This window comes from Oncorhynchus clarkii, chromosome 12 (assembly GCF_045791955.1).
Source record: "Oncorhynchus clarkii lewisi isolate Uvic-CL-2024 chromosome 12, UVic_Ocla_1.0, whole genome shotgun sequence".
Classification (NCBI taxonomy): domain Eukaryota; kingdom Metazoa; phylum Chordata; class Actinopteri; order Salmoniformes; family Salmonidae; genus Oncorhynchus; species Oncorhynchus clarkii.
In genome coordinates, this window is record NC_092158.1 from 72,310,080 (window position 1) to 72,324,453 (window position 14,374).

The 14,374-nt window shown below is 45.0% G+C and overlaps 1 protein-coding gene across 2 annotated transcripts in view; it reads right to left on the minus strand.

Annotated features, from left to right (window-relative positions):
• Positions 1-418: 418 nt before the first annotated feature.
• LOC139421207 (protein tweety homolog 3-like) overlaps positions 419-14,374 on the minus strand; it is a 64,883-nt gene continuing 50,927 nt past the window's right edge. Inside the window, exons 10-15 of one of the 2 annotated variants that reach the window (XM_071171870.1) lie at positions 13,538-13,630; positions 10,829-10,965; positions 8,586-8,762; positions 7,894-7,972; positions 7,307-7,411; positions 423-4,041 (exon numbers count right to left, since the gene is read on the minus strand). In XM_071171870.1, coding sequence (XP_071027971.1) covers positions 7,328-7,411; positions 7,894-7,972; positions 8,586-8,762; positions 10,829-10,965; positions 13,538-13,630 — 570 coding nt within the window. In that variant the 3' untranslated portion in view covers positions 423-4,041; positions 7,307-7,327. Of the gene's footprint in view, positions 4,042-7,306; positions 7,412-7,893; positions 7,973-8,585; positions 8,763-10,828; positions 10,966-13,537; positions 13,631-14,374 lie in introns of both variants that reach the window. The other variant, XM_071171869.1, reaches the window with a different exon arrangement.

Consider the following 14,374-nt stretch of genomic DNA (forward strand, 5'->3'; position numbering starts at 1 on the left):
TTACACAGACAACACAGCCTTTCTCCTCCAGTCCTATAGCCTTTCAATCTGCACACTATAGAGAACAATAGCACATCCCAGAAATACATTTGAGCTATATTACTGCCTGAAACAAAGCCTGATGTGTTGAATATCAAAATACTTGTACAACCATCACCTCAGGGTACTATATAGCACAGATATATTTACTGAGACACTGTGTAGTTCTGCTGCTACCTAGTGCTAGTCACAATGTCAGCCAAGTGGAGCAAACAATCTGTTATCTTTGTTCACCATTGATAGCCTACATTATTTTACAGTGGACGCCTATGTGCAGCTAAGTTCAAATCAAACTCTCGTATAAATCATGCATTTCTGTCCATTTGAAAACAGTTATGATCAACATTGTCTATTCCTTACATGTAAAGACAAGTCAGGGTTCAACAGTTAAGGTTGGTTTAATTTCAAAACACAGTTCAAGCTCAATAAAACCACAGGTTCAACATGTACAATATTTTAGTAATTGCTTTAAAATAATATAAAAACAAATGAGTAAATCTACAGGGAAATGTTTTCAAAACAAAGCAATGAAAGACTAATTATATCGTATTCACATAAAAGAAACAAACATTTTCTGCTTGCTACACATCGTAATATATGCAATGAACACTAAAAAGAATCAATGGTAAATTACTTTTTTTTGTATGAAGCAAAAAGAGATTTCATCACAATGACAAAGGAAATGTCAACTTCACCAGCTCATTTAGCAAACATGTTTTAAAGGGATATTGTCAATTAAGGCCCGTTATCTACTTCTCCAGAGTCAGGTGAACTCGTGGATACCATTTTTATGTCTCTGCGTGCAGTTTGAAGGAAGTTGCTAACTAGCGTAAGCGCATTTGCTAGTAGATACCACACACTTCCACTCATTCAGCTATCGCTAGTTAGCATTGGCTCGCAGATCTACCTCATACTGGATGCAGAGACGGTGGTCTATTAGACCATCAGACGCTGGGGAAGTAGATAAAGGGCTTAATAGCCAAAATCCTGAAGTATCCCTTTAAAGTCTGTACATTGGTCTAGCATTACAATATTAACAAAGAGAATATGACTACTCTAAAACGGTAAAAATGCATCCTTACTATAATAAATGGTCTTTCACACAGAGAATAAAAGAACAAGACATTTTCAGTTCAAAATGTAGGGCTCATTTTCCTAATTTGGTTTCTCAGGCAACCACAGTGCTGTGAACTGTACAAACAGGCCTACGTGAGACATTTAAAAAGATCCTAGTAAAGGTAAGGTGTTGTGTTTGGTTATTGGCACAGTCTGAAGAAAGAACCACACCTCTCATATTGATCACAACGCAGGACGAAGGGGCGCCAAGAGAAGCGTCGGTAGCAACAACGTACAACAATATTTCACTCTACGTTTGAAGGGGCACCATGCTTTAGGAGTCCACAGAGAAGTAGGATGCTCTTGCTGAAAAGGTAAATAGTACAAATGAACCCGTGTCACTACAGCATTTCTTCAATTTACCCATTGTGAAACAACTCCTGCAGTTTCATTTTTTCTCTCCAAAATAGTTATTTACGCCAAAACACATCTTTGTGACAATGAAATGCTGGCGCATTAGGATGTCCAGTTCTCTTGGCTGTTGTAACATGCATAATTGTACACTAGAATACATGTATTCTACCCCTCTTTAGAATAAATACATACTAATTCATGTACAGCCTCCAGACACTGGATGTAACATGATGTTACAGTCTGTGACTATATCCATAGGGTTCAGCAGAGGAGAACTGTGCGAGGCGGTCAGAGGTCTGTTGGGAGGACAGGAGACTGGCAAGCAAACACACCGACCACTGTACGCAGACGAACACCAACACCAGCACAAGATACCTGGCTAACAGAAGACTACTGCAAATTATATTTTAAATGAGTCTTATAATGGTGGAGGAAAACTCCTCTTTTGTTTGGTCTCTCAGCAACCTGGAACCAGTCCTCATATCTGTCTGTTGAAAAGAAAGCTTGTGCTTCCGTTAGTTTCATAAGGTTTCCTTTCCTCGTCTGAATAGTCTTCCGTTTGAGAACAAAACCTTACCATAGAAGTGTGAACATTTTGTAATGAGAATTACAGTTCTGATAACAGTGGTCTGTGGTATTGATGAGAGGACAGCGGGTCCCACCGTTCACAGCTCTTCTTCTTTAGTGAGCTTCATCCGTCTTTTCAGTTCACACCATCCAAGAGCAGACGCTGGAATCGAAACAGCAAAACTCCAGTTCAAAATCCATGTAGCTTCAGTCATTTTCCAGGAATAGTGGCATACTGTATCACTCCAATGAAAAACCTCCCCCTGGGGGGGGGGGGGGACGACAACAACAGCCACAAACATGCAGGTCAGGACTAATGTAAGAGTTAAGAGGTCCCAGTCTTTTCCAGTCATAGACCTACTACTATAAGACATGGTGAAATAAGATAACTGGTCCCACTCACAGTCCGTTTGTACAGACAAATGCAATAACAAGCTGATGGCTACGTAGATGAGTAATCAGTAGTCTCTCAGCTTGAAAAGACAGTAGTAATGATATGTCAATGTGATCTCGTCAGACACAAGGATTGAGAGACCGGACAATACAACTGATGTTAATGCCATTTCCTCGATCCGGAGTTCTACTGGTCGTGTTGCAAGTCCTCCAGATAACAGGATTACACGAGGAACTGAGATGTTTCACTATAATGAAGAACACTCACACAGAATGCTTGAGAAACACTGGTGTTTGTCGTTCAGACATATCAGGGCCATAGTATTGTTGAGGTACATCCAACCTTTGGAGGAACCGTGCATGGATCCCAACTTGCCATGACAGAGGCCTAGTTCTGTAAAAGGGTGTGAGGGAACAGCAGTTTCTAGGCCTTTCCACAGCTCTCTGTGTAAGGCATTGCTCAACATCTCCTCCAGCAATGAGAGAGAGAGTACAGTACATAGCAACATATTGAACAAAATCACTATCAATAGTTATCAGTGCTAGATATTCCCATAACTGTCTCAGTCCTCACCAAAGCAATGGCAGTTTAGTTTCATTATCTAGTCATGTGTTCTCTCCTTCACAGCACCATAACTAGTGGTTTTTGCAGTGGTTAACACGGAGACCATTTGATTGTGGATATCTCCTTCATACAATATCAAATACAGGGAGACCCCAAAAGTGGCAGACAAATAAGACCAAAATATGTTGTTTGAGCAACATATCCTCATAAAGACATTATCACTCCGTTCAAGATGATATTTGGTGGACTGAGCAGAGGAGGAGGAAAAGGAGCAGAGATCGTTTATGAAGAGCTGGAGGCCAGTTGCCTCATTAGTCTGTATTGTCCCTGGGCCACGAGGATGGCCCAGCACTGAGGCGAGGCGGTGGTAGCAGGGGAACAAGGGCCACCAACTCAGTCAGTCCACTAGCAGCCCATGGAACAGATGACAGCGATCCCACGATGCTGGAAATAACCTCCCACTGGCCCTCACCCTGCACTGGCTAGCTGCTCTGCTGTGGCCCAGCCCAGACTGGCCATCTGGAAACATCATGAAAGGGCCTACGGAAAACATTGTAATGACGACAGAACTATTTACACGATGCGTCTGCCTTGCGCGTTCCTTTCTTTGCACTGCCATCAAGCACACTTCAAAAGACATATTTGGCTCAGATGTTTGAAGTTGTTGCTGGGGGAGAGGGCCAGTAAGAGTGAAGAGGAAAGGAGATGGGGACTGTAGCCTGGATGAGGATGGCGATGACGTCACAGAGATGTTGAGGGGCATTGGAGAAGAGTTTCCAGAGGCTAGGTGGTTCCAGACTGGTGTGTCTGTTGGTGGGTCACGCCCTCGGTGTTGTCTAGAGCTGCGCCGCTGGGTGATGTGGTGGGCGGTGTGGAGTGTGCTGTCGTGAGTGGTGTGCCGAGTCGTGTTCTTGGTGCTGTGATGGGTGCTGTGGAGGTACGGGGGTGGAGGTACTGGGACCCGGTCCGCTGTTGGCCAGGTACTTGGCCCTCATGCTGGAGGTGTACTGTTGAGAGAAAGAGAAAAGTAAGGCGTAACAAAACAGCATGGGATGACCCGTGTATTCACAGATAAAACATTTTCATCCAATAAAGAACTGTATAAAATGGAAAAGTCATGAAAGGGCCTCCGGAAAACATTGTAATGAAGACCGTAGTCTTTACATGTTGCCTCTGCCTCAGGGGTGTATATTTGATATTTTCTATGTTTGAAAGTGCAGGTCTTTGCCCTGACATCAAAAAAGCATGACTAATGTAACAAGCTGAGAACAACAGGTCACCTTAACAAATCAATAGAGAGGGTTTGGTTTTGAGGGCTGGAGAATGAACAAGCTCCACACATCACAACACCAACAGAGAAAACATTCAGGGTCCCCCATTCTGACGCTGCAAAACAAATGCATGTGGGATACAGCACTGGGGTTTTGCCTTGGGGGAATGTCACCCTGGGAGTCATTTGGCCAGCCTATTGTGAACACCTAGGATCAGCAGTAGGTTCACAATATCTCAGATTCCCCTACCCTCAGATATGGCTCTGAACAGTCTGTGTGTGAGATCAGAAATGTAACTGCCTGGTGCATAAAATCAAGCTTCAGTCTGCATTTTGGTTGGAAATGGAAAGAATGAACTGCATGCTCAGTCTGTGATGTAAACCTGAAATATAGATCATTTTGTCCCTTAACTGCTTTACCTGTATACCATTTGGAATTCTACCACAGAGATAGAGATAGGCTTCACTACAGACTATCTGCAGTATCTACCAATAGTATCTACCTGCAGTATCTACAGTATCTACCTACAGTAACTACAGTATCTACCTACAGTATCTACCTACAGTAACTACAGTATCTACCTACAGTAACTACAGTATCTATCTACAGTATCTACCTACAGTAACTACAGTATCTACCTACAGTATCTATCAATAGTATCTACCTACAGTAACTACAGTATCTAACTACAGTATCTACCAATAGTATCTACCAATAGTATCTACCAATAGTATCTACAGTATCTACCTACAGTAACTACAGTATCTATCTACAGTATCTACCTACAGTAACTACAGTATCTACCTACAGTATCTACCTACAGTATCTCCCTACAGTAACTACAGTATCTCCCTACAGTATCTACAGTATCTAACTACAGTATCTCCCTACAGTATCTACAGTATCTAACTACAGTATCTACAGTATCTAACTACAGTATCTACCTACAGTAACTACAGTATCTCCCTACAGTATCTAACTACAGTATCTCCCTACAGTATCTCCCTACAGTATCTACAGTATCTAACTACAGTATCTACAGTATCTAACTACAGTATCTACCTACAGTATCTACAATATCTACCTACAGTAACTACAGTATCTACCTACAGTATCTCCCTACAGTAACTACAGTATCTCCCTACAGTATCTACAGTATCTCCCTACAGTATCTACAGTATCTACCTACAGTATCTACCTACAGTATCTACCTACAGTATCTATCTACAGTATCTACAGTGCTTGCAGTATCTGCCCGCGGTATCTGCCCGCGGTATCTGCTTGCAGTATCTGCCCGCGGTATCTACTTGCAGTATCTGCCCGCGGTATCTACTTGCAGTATCTGCCCGCGGTATCTACTTGCAGTATCTGCCCGCGGTATCTACTTGCAGTATCTGCCCGCGGTATCTACTTGCAGTATCTGCCCGCGGTATCTACTTGCAGTATCTGCCCGCGGTATCTACTTGCAGTATCTGCCCGCGGTATCTACTTGCAGTATCTGCCCACGGTATCTGCCCGCGCTATCTGCCCACGGTATCTGCCCGCGCTATCTGCCCACGGTATCTGCCCGCGCTATCTGCCCGCAGTATCTATCTATAGTACCTACAGTAACTATCTATAGTACCTACAGTATCTATCTATAGTACCTATAGTATCTATTTATAGTTCTATCTGCAGTATCAACAGTATTTACCTATAGTTTGTTTTAATGACTCCAACCTAAGTGTATGTAAAATTCCGACTTCAACTGTAGATACGATCAATAGATACAGTATATATTTATCTATCGTATCTACCGTATCCATCTATCTACTGTATCCATCTATCGTATATACCGACCGTATCCATTGCATCTACCATATCAACAATATATATCCATCCATCCATTTATCCAGTGTATATATAGTATGTATCTGCATGGGAAAGTAAGGGCTTATCATACTGTACTTAGAGATAATAAACCACACTAGAATTGGGTTGTCACATCGGTGTACATTACAATGTATTTATTGCAAAGGAGCAGACACAAAACCAGGTGCACTTGCAGTACATACTCTGTGAAAGGATGTGACAGGTTTACAGAACTAACAGGACTTATTCCACTTGCCTATAGCTCCTATATAATATACATGCCATTTAGTTTTTATCCAAAGTGACTTGCAGTCATGTGTGCACCCAGGATCATCAGCGTTGCCAGCGCCATGCTCGGCCAACTGGATAGAACCAGACGTTATATCCTGCACACGGTTGTACTGAAAAGTGGCCTTGCCAGATCAACGTGACTTTCAATGGGAGTCTCTTAGACTTAGAGTTAAATTGAAGTGGAGATCATCCCACTCCACACTCAGGAGCCATTTGACCCTTTATAGTGTACATCTATGAGCTCTGAAGGCCAGGAGAGAGACAGAGACATAGGTGGAACAACCTGACAGTAGCAGAAAGATGTTCTGGCTCACAGAATAAGTCAAGACTTCCAAAATGAACCAGTACAAGTCCTGGACCAGGGGAATCTCCTGGCAACAAACTGGATAAAGTTGTTCTCTTCTACAGTAATTAACTTCTACAGTAAAAAAGTCCACTCAGATGTCATTCACAGTGTCCACTCCTTTCCAGACCCTCCCTGGTTCCGGTGGAAAGGGGAATGCAACAGTCTGAAGGGCTCGGCAGACTGCAACCTTCTGCAACGCAGTTACGTGAATGCCGTTTTCTGTCGGACGTAGGCTTAAATGTTCCTGAAAGAAAGGCCATGGTGGGCCTGAAGACAGGACAAGAACGTGATGTGTACCACCTAAAACAGCTGCCGTGATGGGGGATAGGAAGGCATGCTGCCCAAGGCCACAGTCAGGGACACGCGTTAGGTGAGGGGTCACACTAGCAAGACACAGGAGGGCAGTGGGGTGGCAGGTAACTCTGGTTACGGCGTGGGTGGTTGGGGTGGGAGACTTGGTTTGGGGGGGAACACAGGCCAGTAAGTGAAGGTGTGGGGGGGCATTGTCTGTACCTGTTAGCATAGCGGAGGAGGTTACCAAAACGATCTCTCACTCGCCGAGGGCTTTAACTGCCAGCTGTTGCGGCTGTAACTGTCCATGTCGGCAGTCAAATACAACTGTGTGGGTTTGCAGGAAAGAAAACAACAGCGACAAGACAGTATAGAGAAGATGCACAGCGCAGAGTCTAGGCCCAAGCAGACACACTGACACCAAGGAGGGGCTCAGCCTCCAGGACAGGAGGGCGACCGGCCAGGGAGGACCACTGACGGAGGGATTCAGGTTCACTTACAACACACAACCTGTGAAGACTGGTAGCTAGGATTGTTATGTTGACTCTAGCCCTTACTGTGAGCCAAACTCACTTGAATATGTCAAAATAAGAGGCAAAAACAATGCACTTACTACACTGAGACATCATTTCCAAAACCAGACCCCGTTGGCAGACTGTTTACTTTAAAAAAAGATCTCATCGGAAGATCTTTCATTATCATCATCATCATCATCATCATTATCGTGTCCTACACAACGGCTGCCAAATGACCCAGTCAGTGGAGGTGTTCTGTCCATCAGTGTATAACGTAGACATTGGGACACTTACCGAGGGAGGAGGGGACTCTCTCTCTATCAGTGGGGTGTTCTCACACCGCGGGTTCTGGAAGGCATTGGCATTCTGGGTCCTGTGTAACAGAACAAACACACACTCCCAAGGTTAAACACAGGCGGGGATGGAACTACAGCTGCAGGACCTGCGCGCACACACACACGCACAGAAACAGGTGCAAACACGTACATGACTTACTGACCCTCAAAATATACTTTCCATGCCACAGAAGCACGTACACCCACATATACAAATAGTTCATGATACCATTTAAACCCCTACAGGCACCACAGACACATAATCCCACAGTACATCCCAGGCTGTACTGTGCTGTACAATCCACCAAAACCAGAAGTACCAACAAATCCCCTCCCCCAGCCCCCATCCTAAGAGGTCCATTCATAAGGCTGTTGGCCTTGGGTTTCAAAGGGCCACAGCTGGAGAGCAACAGCTGCATCGCTCGTGGCCGCCAGAATGTGACCCTCTATGGGAGAGCAGAGCACCGCTCCTCTCGTTCTCTGTGCTAGCACAGCCCTGGGTCACATGGTATCTCACATTCCTCAATCCTCACCACCACAGCCTGCTTTGAACCTTTCAACACTGAGAAAGTGGAGGGGAAGTGCACCCACTGTTCCCCAGTGATTCTCTTTGAGACGAGTGTTCCACGGGACTGGTGTTACTGTACTCACATGTACTCTGTGACGGGGGCGTTGCTGACGGTGTGGGCTGCAGCAGGGATGCTGGTCTCGCTGCCGTAGCTGCTGCCACAGCTGTACAGGCTGGGCATGTGGACGCGGTACAGGTTGTCATGGTTCTGCAGTCTGCCGCCGTGGGACACGGACTCGTCCTCGCTGTCCGCCTCGTTCCTATAGAGACAGAGAAATAGAGAGAGACACTGCTGAGTCACAGGTCCACCAGGACACATACGACCAGGGTTGGAGTCAATTCCGTTTCAATTCAGGAAGAAAACAGAAATTACAATTCGACTTCCACACTTTCTCATAGAAAATCATTGAGGAAAAGGCAACAGAAAACATGTCATACCCTAAGAAGGATGCAGCGCCTCCTGCTTGGACCAAATTAGATATTACATGTGACTAACACATATCAGTTAATTACTATAGCTCCTGCCTTGGGCAAATCAGTGTCATTTTGTAAATGTCGGATCTCTATGGAAAGACGCACCATTCACCCAAGTTTAGTCAAAATCGGGCCAGCGTTGTCTGACAAACGTACAAGGCCACATCCACAGTCCCATTCTCAATTTCATCATGGGGGACAAAAATTGGAATGACAGTTATTTCCAAACTGAAATGGAATTGACTACAACCCTGCAGAGTGACAAAACGGCCACAAGAGGGAGCCCCTCTCCCACTGATGGGGAGAGCAGCAGCGGCACAATAACAGGCACATTCACAGTCACGTTTTGCATTCATCCACAGCCACGTTTCTATTCAATTCACTTCACTGCCCAAGGGGAGACGAAAGAAGTCTTCTCTTTGAAAAAGGGATAGCAGCAAATCCCCACTGAGCTTAAGGAATAAAATCACGCTCCACTAAGATAGAAATGTATTCAGTTTCCACACGAATATTACAGATTGATCTGCTACAATACGGATTGGTTCACTTCGCCATTTCTGTTCAAACATGAGCTGTGATCGTGACTACCGCAAGGGCACCACTGAAAGCCCACATTGTCACACTTTCAAAAAAACGAAAGACATTTCCCCCTGTAGCACAACGGTCAGGGTATAAAACATGGACAACAAAAGAAGACAAAAACAGCCCTTGTGGCGCTGCAGTGAATAGCGCTGATGATGATGACATGGTGGTGCTTGTCTCCCTCTAGTGTTCAACACACCACCCACAGCGTTCTCCTCCACACAGCTAATTAATGACATCATCCCATTCAGGGCAGCACGCATTCACCCATACAGAACATTACGAAGACAGAGTATGTACTGGGGGGGGGGCGTAACTAATTTCCAACATTGCCGTGTTCATATATAAAACATACCAATGGGATGGCTTATGGCATTAAAAGCAGTAAAGCTTAATGTTGGGTTATTAAGAACTACATGTGTCATTACAACAATGAGCTATTACTCAAACAACTATGTCATTTAGAAGATGCATTCCTATATAAAAAAAAAAAAACTTTGCTGTGTACCAGGAACAGCGAGCTGAGATAAAACTGCAGAACATAACATATCCACCAGTATCCTCAGAACTCTGCTAATTACATAGTGGAGTTAAACTGGAGGCGTGGCTTGGGACAGCTAACTCTCATCTCTCTTACAAGGCATTATGATTCATCCTATCAATCTGCTGCTGATAGGGGCACCCAGCGGAGGGAAATCAGATGGATTTCATAAAGTACAACGTCAACCTCCAAAATTACACCACTCCATGCAATGGTTGCAATAGATTTAGGCAAAGCTTTGCACGATTAGGGAGAGGGGGATAACAGGAAGTGATATTTGGGGAAGCAGCTGGGCCCTCCTGGCCAGGTCCCATGGAACACACTGCCAGTGTTCTACACACTAGCAACGGAAGACTAAAATCAGCTAACACATTTAGTCAGGGGTTTAGAAACTCTTCAGGAAAAAAAAATGATTAAATTCTATAATAGTATTGTCTCTGTCTGTCTACAGGCAAATCATTATCATTTGAGTCATTTCCGTGTAATGTAAAATGGGCCTCCGAGGCTACAGTCCACGATTCAGGCAAAAGCTATTTTGCTATTTCTATTGGAAGCAATTCTAAACGGTTTCTCAAACCCTGAAATACCTAAAACATTGTTAATTTTCTGAACCATTTTGCTCATAGACATGGAGCACTAACATAGAAACAGAAATAGCATTGAGGTCCAATTGGAGGGACTGTATGTGGTACTGGAGGATAGTAGTGTGTATGGGAGAAGGGTTCTGACCTCTTGTTGTTCCAGGTGTGAGGTAGGCTGCAGACGATGGAGCTGAACATGAGAGCCGTGACGAAGGAGAAGAACACCAGGTAGATCAGGCCCTCCAGTCCATCATAACACAACCCTGTTATACCCTGGACATAGTCCTGGAACACAACACAGTTAATAACACAAGCCTGTTATACCCTGGACATAGTCCTGGAACACAACACAGTTAATAACACAACCCTGTTATACCCTGGACATAGTCCTGGAACACAACACAGCAACACAGTTAATAACACAACCCTGTTATACCCTGGACATAGTCCTGGAACACAACACAGTTAATAACACAACCATGTTATACCCTGGACATATTAACTGTGTTGTGTTCCAGGGCTAACACAACCCTGTTATACCCTGGACATAGTCCTGGAACACAACACAGTTAATAACACAACCCTGTTATACCCTGGACATAGTCCTGGAACACAACACAGTTAATAACATAACCCTGTTATACCCTGGACATAGTCCTGGAACACAACACAGTTAATAACACAACCCTGTTATACCCTGGACATAGTCCTGGAGCACAACACAGTTAATAACACAACCCTGTTATACCCTGGACATAGTCCTGGAACACAACACAGTTAATAACACAACCCTGTTATACCCTGAACATAGTCCTGGAACACAACACAGTTAATAACACAACCCTGTTATACCCTGAACATAGTCCTGGAACACAACACAGTTAATAACACAACCCTGTTATACCCTGGACATATTAACTGTGTTGTGTTCCAGGACTATGTCCAGGGTATAACAGGGTTGTGTTATTAACTGCGTTGTGTTCCAGGACTAACACAACCCTGTTATACCCTGGACATAGTCCTGGAACACAACACAGTTAATAACACAACCCTGTTATACCCTGGACATAGTCCTGGAACACAACACAGTTAATGACATTAGATCATTAGTAGATGTCATCCATCCATCCATCCATCCATGTACAGTAGGCCTGTACGACAGGACATTGATGCAATTGTGCAAGAGCAAATGTGAAGTTTTGCAATGCCTGGACACAATACCACTAACATGGTCACAGATCTGTCTGCACATAGTATACTCCACTGTCTAGTAGGGCGTTACTTAGGTGCCAATATGATATGTATTGGGAACCTCACAATTGTAATCTGTACTGCGATTCGATACTGTGACTTTATTGCGAGGCGATCATTCAAAAACATTGCTGCTGCAGAGGGACAAGACAGAGCCATGAGAAAACAAGTTAGCAGTCATGGAAATAGAAGTGCTGAAAACAAATAGTGGAGTTTTGGTGCAGGTACAGACAACTAGCGCACAGAGAATACTGCGATACTGTCAAAACTATGCGCTATCTTTTCAAAAATAATACCCCGATATGTAACTGCATGGATCTTTCCTCCCATCACTACTGTCTGGTTCGTTGCCATGTCATATACATGTATCTATGACAACTAGTGCACAGGATAGAGGTTCACATCACGTCATAGAAATACAACTAACCTACCAAACAGATGCTACATTCTGCCTGCCTGCTACACAGGGTTACTGTACACAGCGCCCTATCTGACACACATACTGGGGGGAGGGAGGTTAGACATGACTATTTAATGATACATGGCATGGAGGAGTGAGAAAGCAGGCCAAGACTGTGCTGCTTCAGAGCCAAGCAAAGTACAGTCATTATCGAGAGGAAGTAGCTCGACGACATGCGCAATACCCGGGAGTGCTATTCAACATGACCAAAGCAGAGTAAGTTTAGAATAATATTGTCCAGCTTTTAAAGAAAACATTTCATGACGACCGCTTCTGCTTCCTGCATTTGCACTGAGAGACGTCTTGGTTGTTCCCTCTAGGTACAGCATGTTTACATGTGATGTAGTGGCAGGCACGTTACCCCATCCTCCTGGGTCACGCTCAGCACAATGATCAGAAAGAAATATACGATGCAGAACAAACATCCCTCTCTGTAGAAGAACAAGCCATGTCAGCTCTATTCACGTCATGACATTCTATCTGCTACTGAAAGTGGCCCTGGTTTCGGCTGAATGTGAGCTCCTGGGCTACTGCTTGATTGGCTCAGGTTCTCCTGCCCTCCGCTGTGAGGGCTGTGAGTGGTGGGGATGAGAGTGGGAGTGACAGTAGGAACAGTGAGACCCAGGCAGGGTTCTGACAGTGTGACAGTGGGCACCGGCCACATAGGGGTTAACAGAGGAGGACGTGAAGAGCAGTCAGGTAGGGCTGCTACTACAGATCAGAGAGATATGCAGCTCAGCCCAGGGCGGCGGATGCACTACAGGCAGAGAGGAGCAGGTCTGAATACAGGGTTGAACCAAGAGCAGTGGAGCAGAGTTGCGCTCAGCTAAGCGGAGCACAGACGCACGTGCACAGGAGTGTGAACTGTGAACATGGTCCTCTCCATCACACAGGCAGAGGGAAAGCCAACTGCGGGTCACACAACGACTCACTGGACCGTTTAGACACAGCTTGCAAACACATCTGCCAACATCATCGGACTGGACATGCACCGAATGGACCGTACATACTAACAACCACATCCCAGAGAGGGATACGTACACATGTAGACCGTGACCACGCAACACAGAGACCATACGACATCCCCTGTGGAGTAAGGATGTTAGCCATGATCCCCCTGGTGTCCCAGGCAGGAAGGCAGCTCACCATGTGCAGGCTTCGGCAGTCCACCAGGGCAGTGAGCTGATGCAGGCCGATCTCTGTGGTGTTCAGCACCCCCTGGATCTGTTCTAGATTCCCCTGCAAGACACAAACACACAAACACTTTAAAAACAGGGCCAGGACTACATTTAACACAGCAAATTAGGCCAGACCACTGTCTCAGTGAGCGTGTGTGTGTGTGTGTGTGTGAGAGAGATACTGGCAGTACTTAATTTTTCGTGTCCTACTTACACTAGTAAAGAAGATTGGTATGACGTCAACAAAAGTAGAGAGTCAGGCGAAACTTTGAGAAAACTCCCAAACCAGAACAGAGTCAGCAACCCTGACGCCTCGTGCAGACAGACTCCAGGATTTTAATGGTGCGCACCACATTCCATTGAAATGAAGGTACTTCCTCCCAAACCTCAAATTTAGGCTATACCGCCGTCTGTCTGCACGTCCGGATTCTCCTATGGGCTGTAACGGCCGGCAGAGAACAGCGTCTGTCCAGAGGTCTATTTTAAATGACTAATTGGGACATGAGGGCTGATGAGTGTTGATGGAGTTCTACATCTCTGGTAGCCCAACAGAACGTGAAATGTTCCCGTGAACTCAACATTTTCTCTCTTCACTGTCCCACTGAAGTATGCTCTGTGCACACAGTGGAAAGAGAAGCGCTGGACAATACAACACAGGGCTGTACAGAGGAGGTCAGTGAAAGTAACAGGAGCATAACGCAAAGGTGACGTGGCAGCAGACTTTTGTGGCCAGGTGCACTCGTCTCCTCTCTCTCTGCCTCTTGGTCCACTGGTTCCATTCAGTGGACCGTGCAACCCGTAGAAT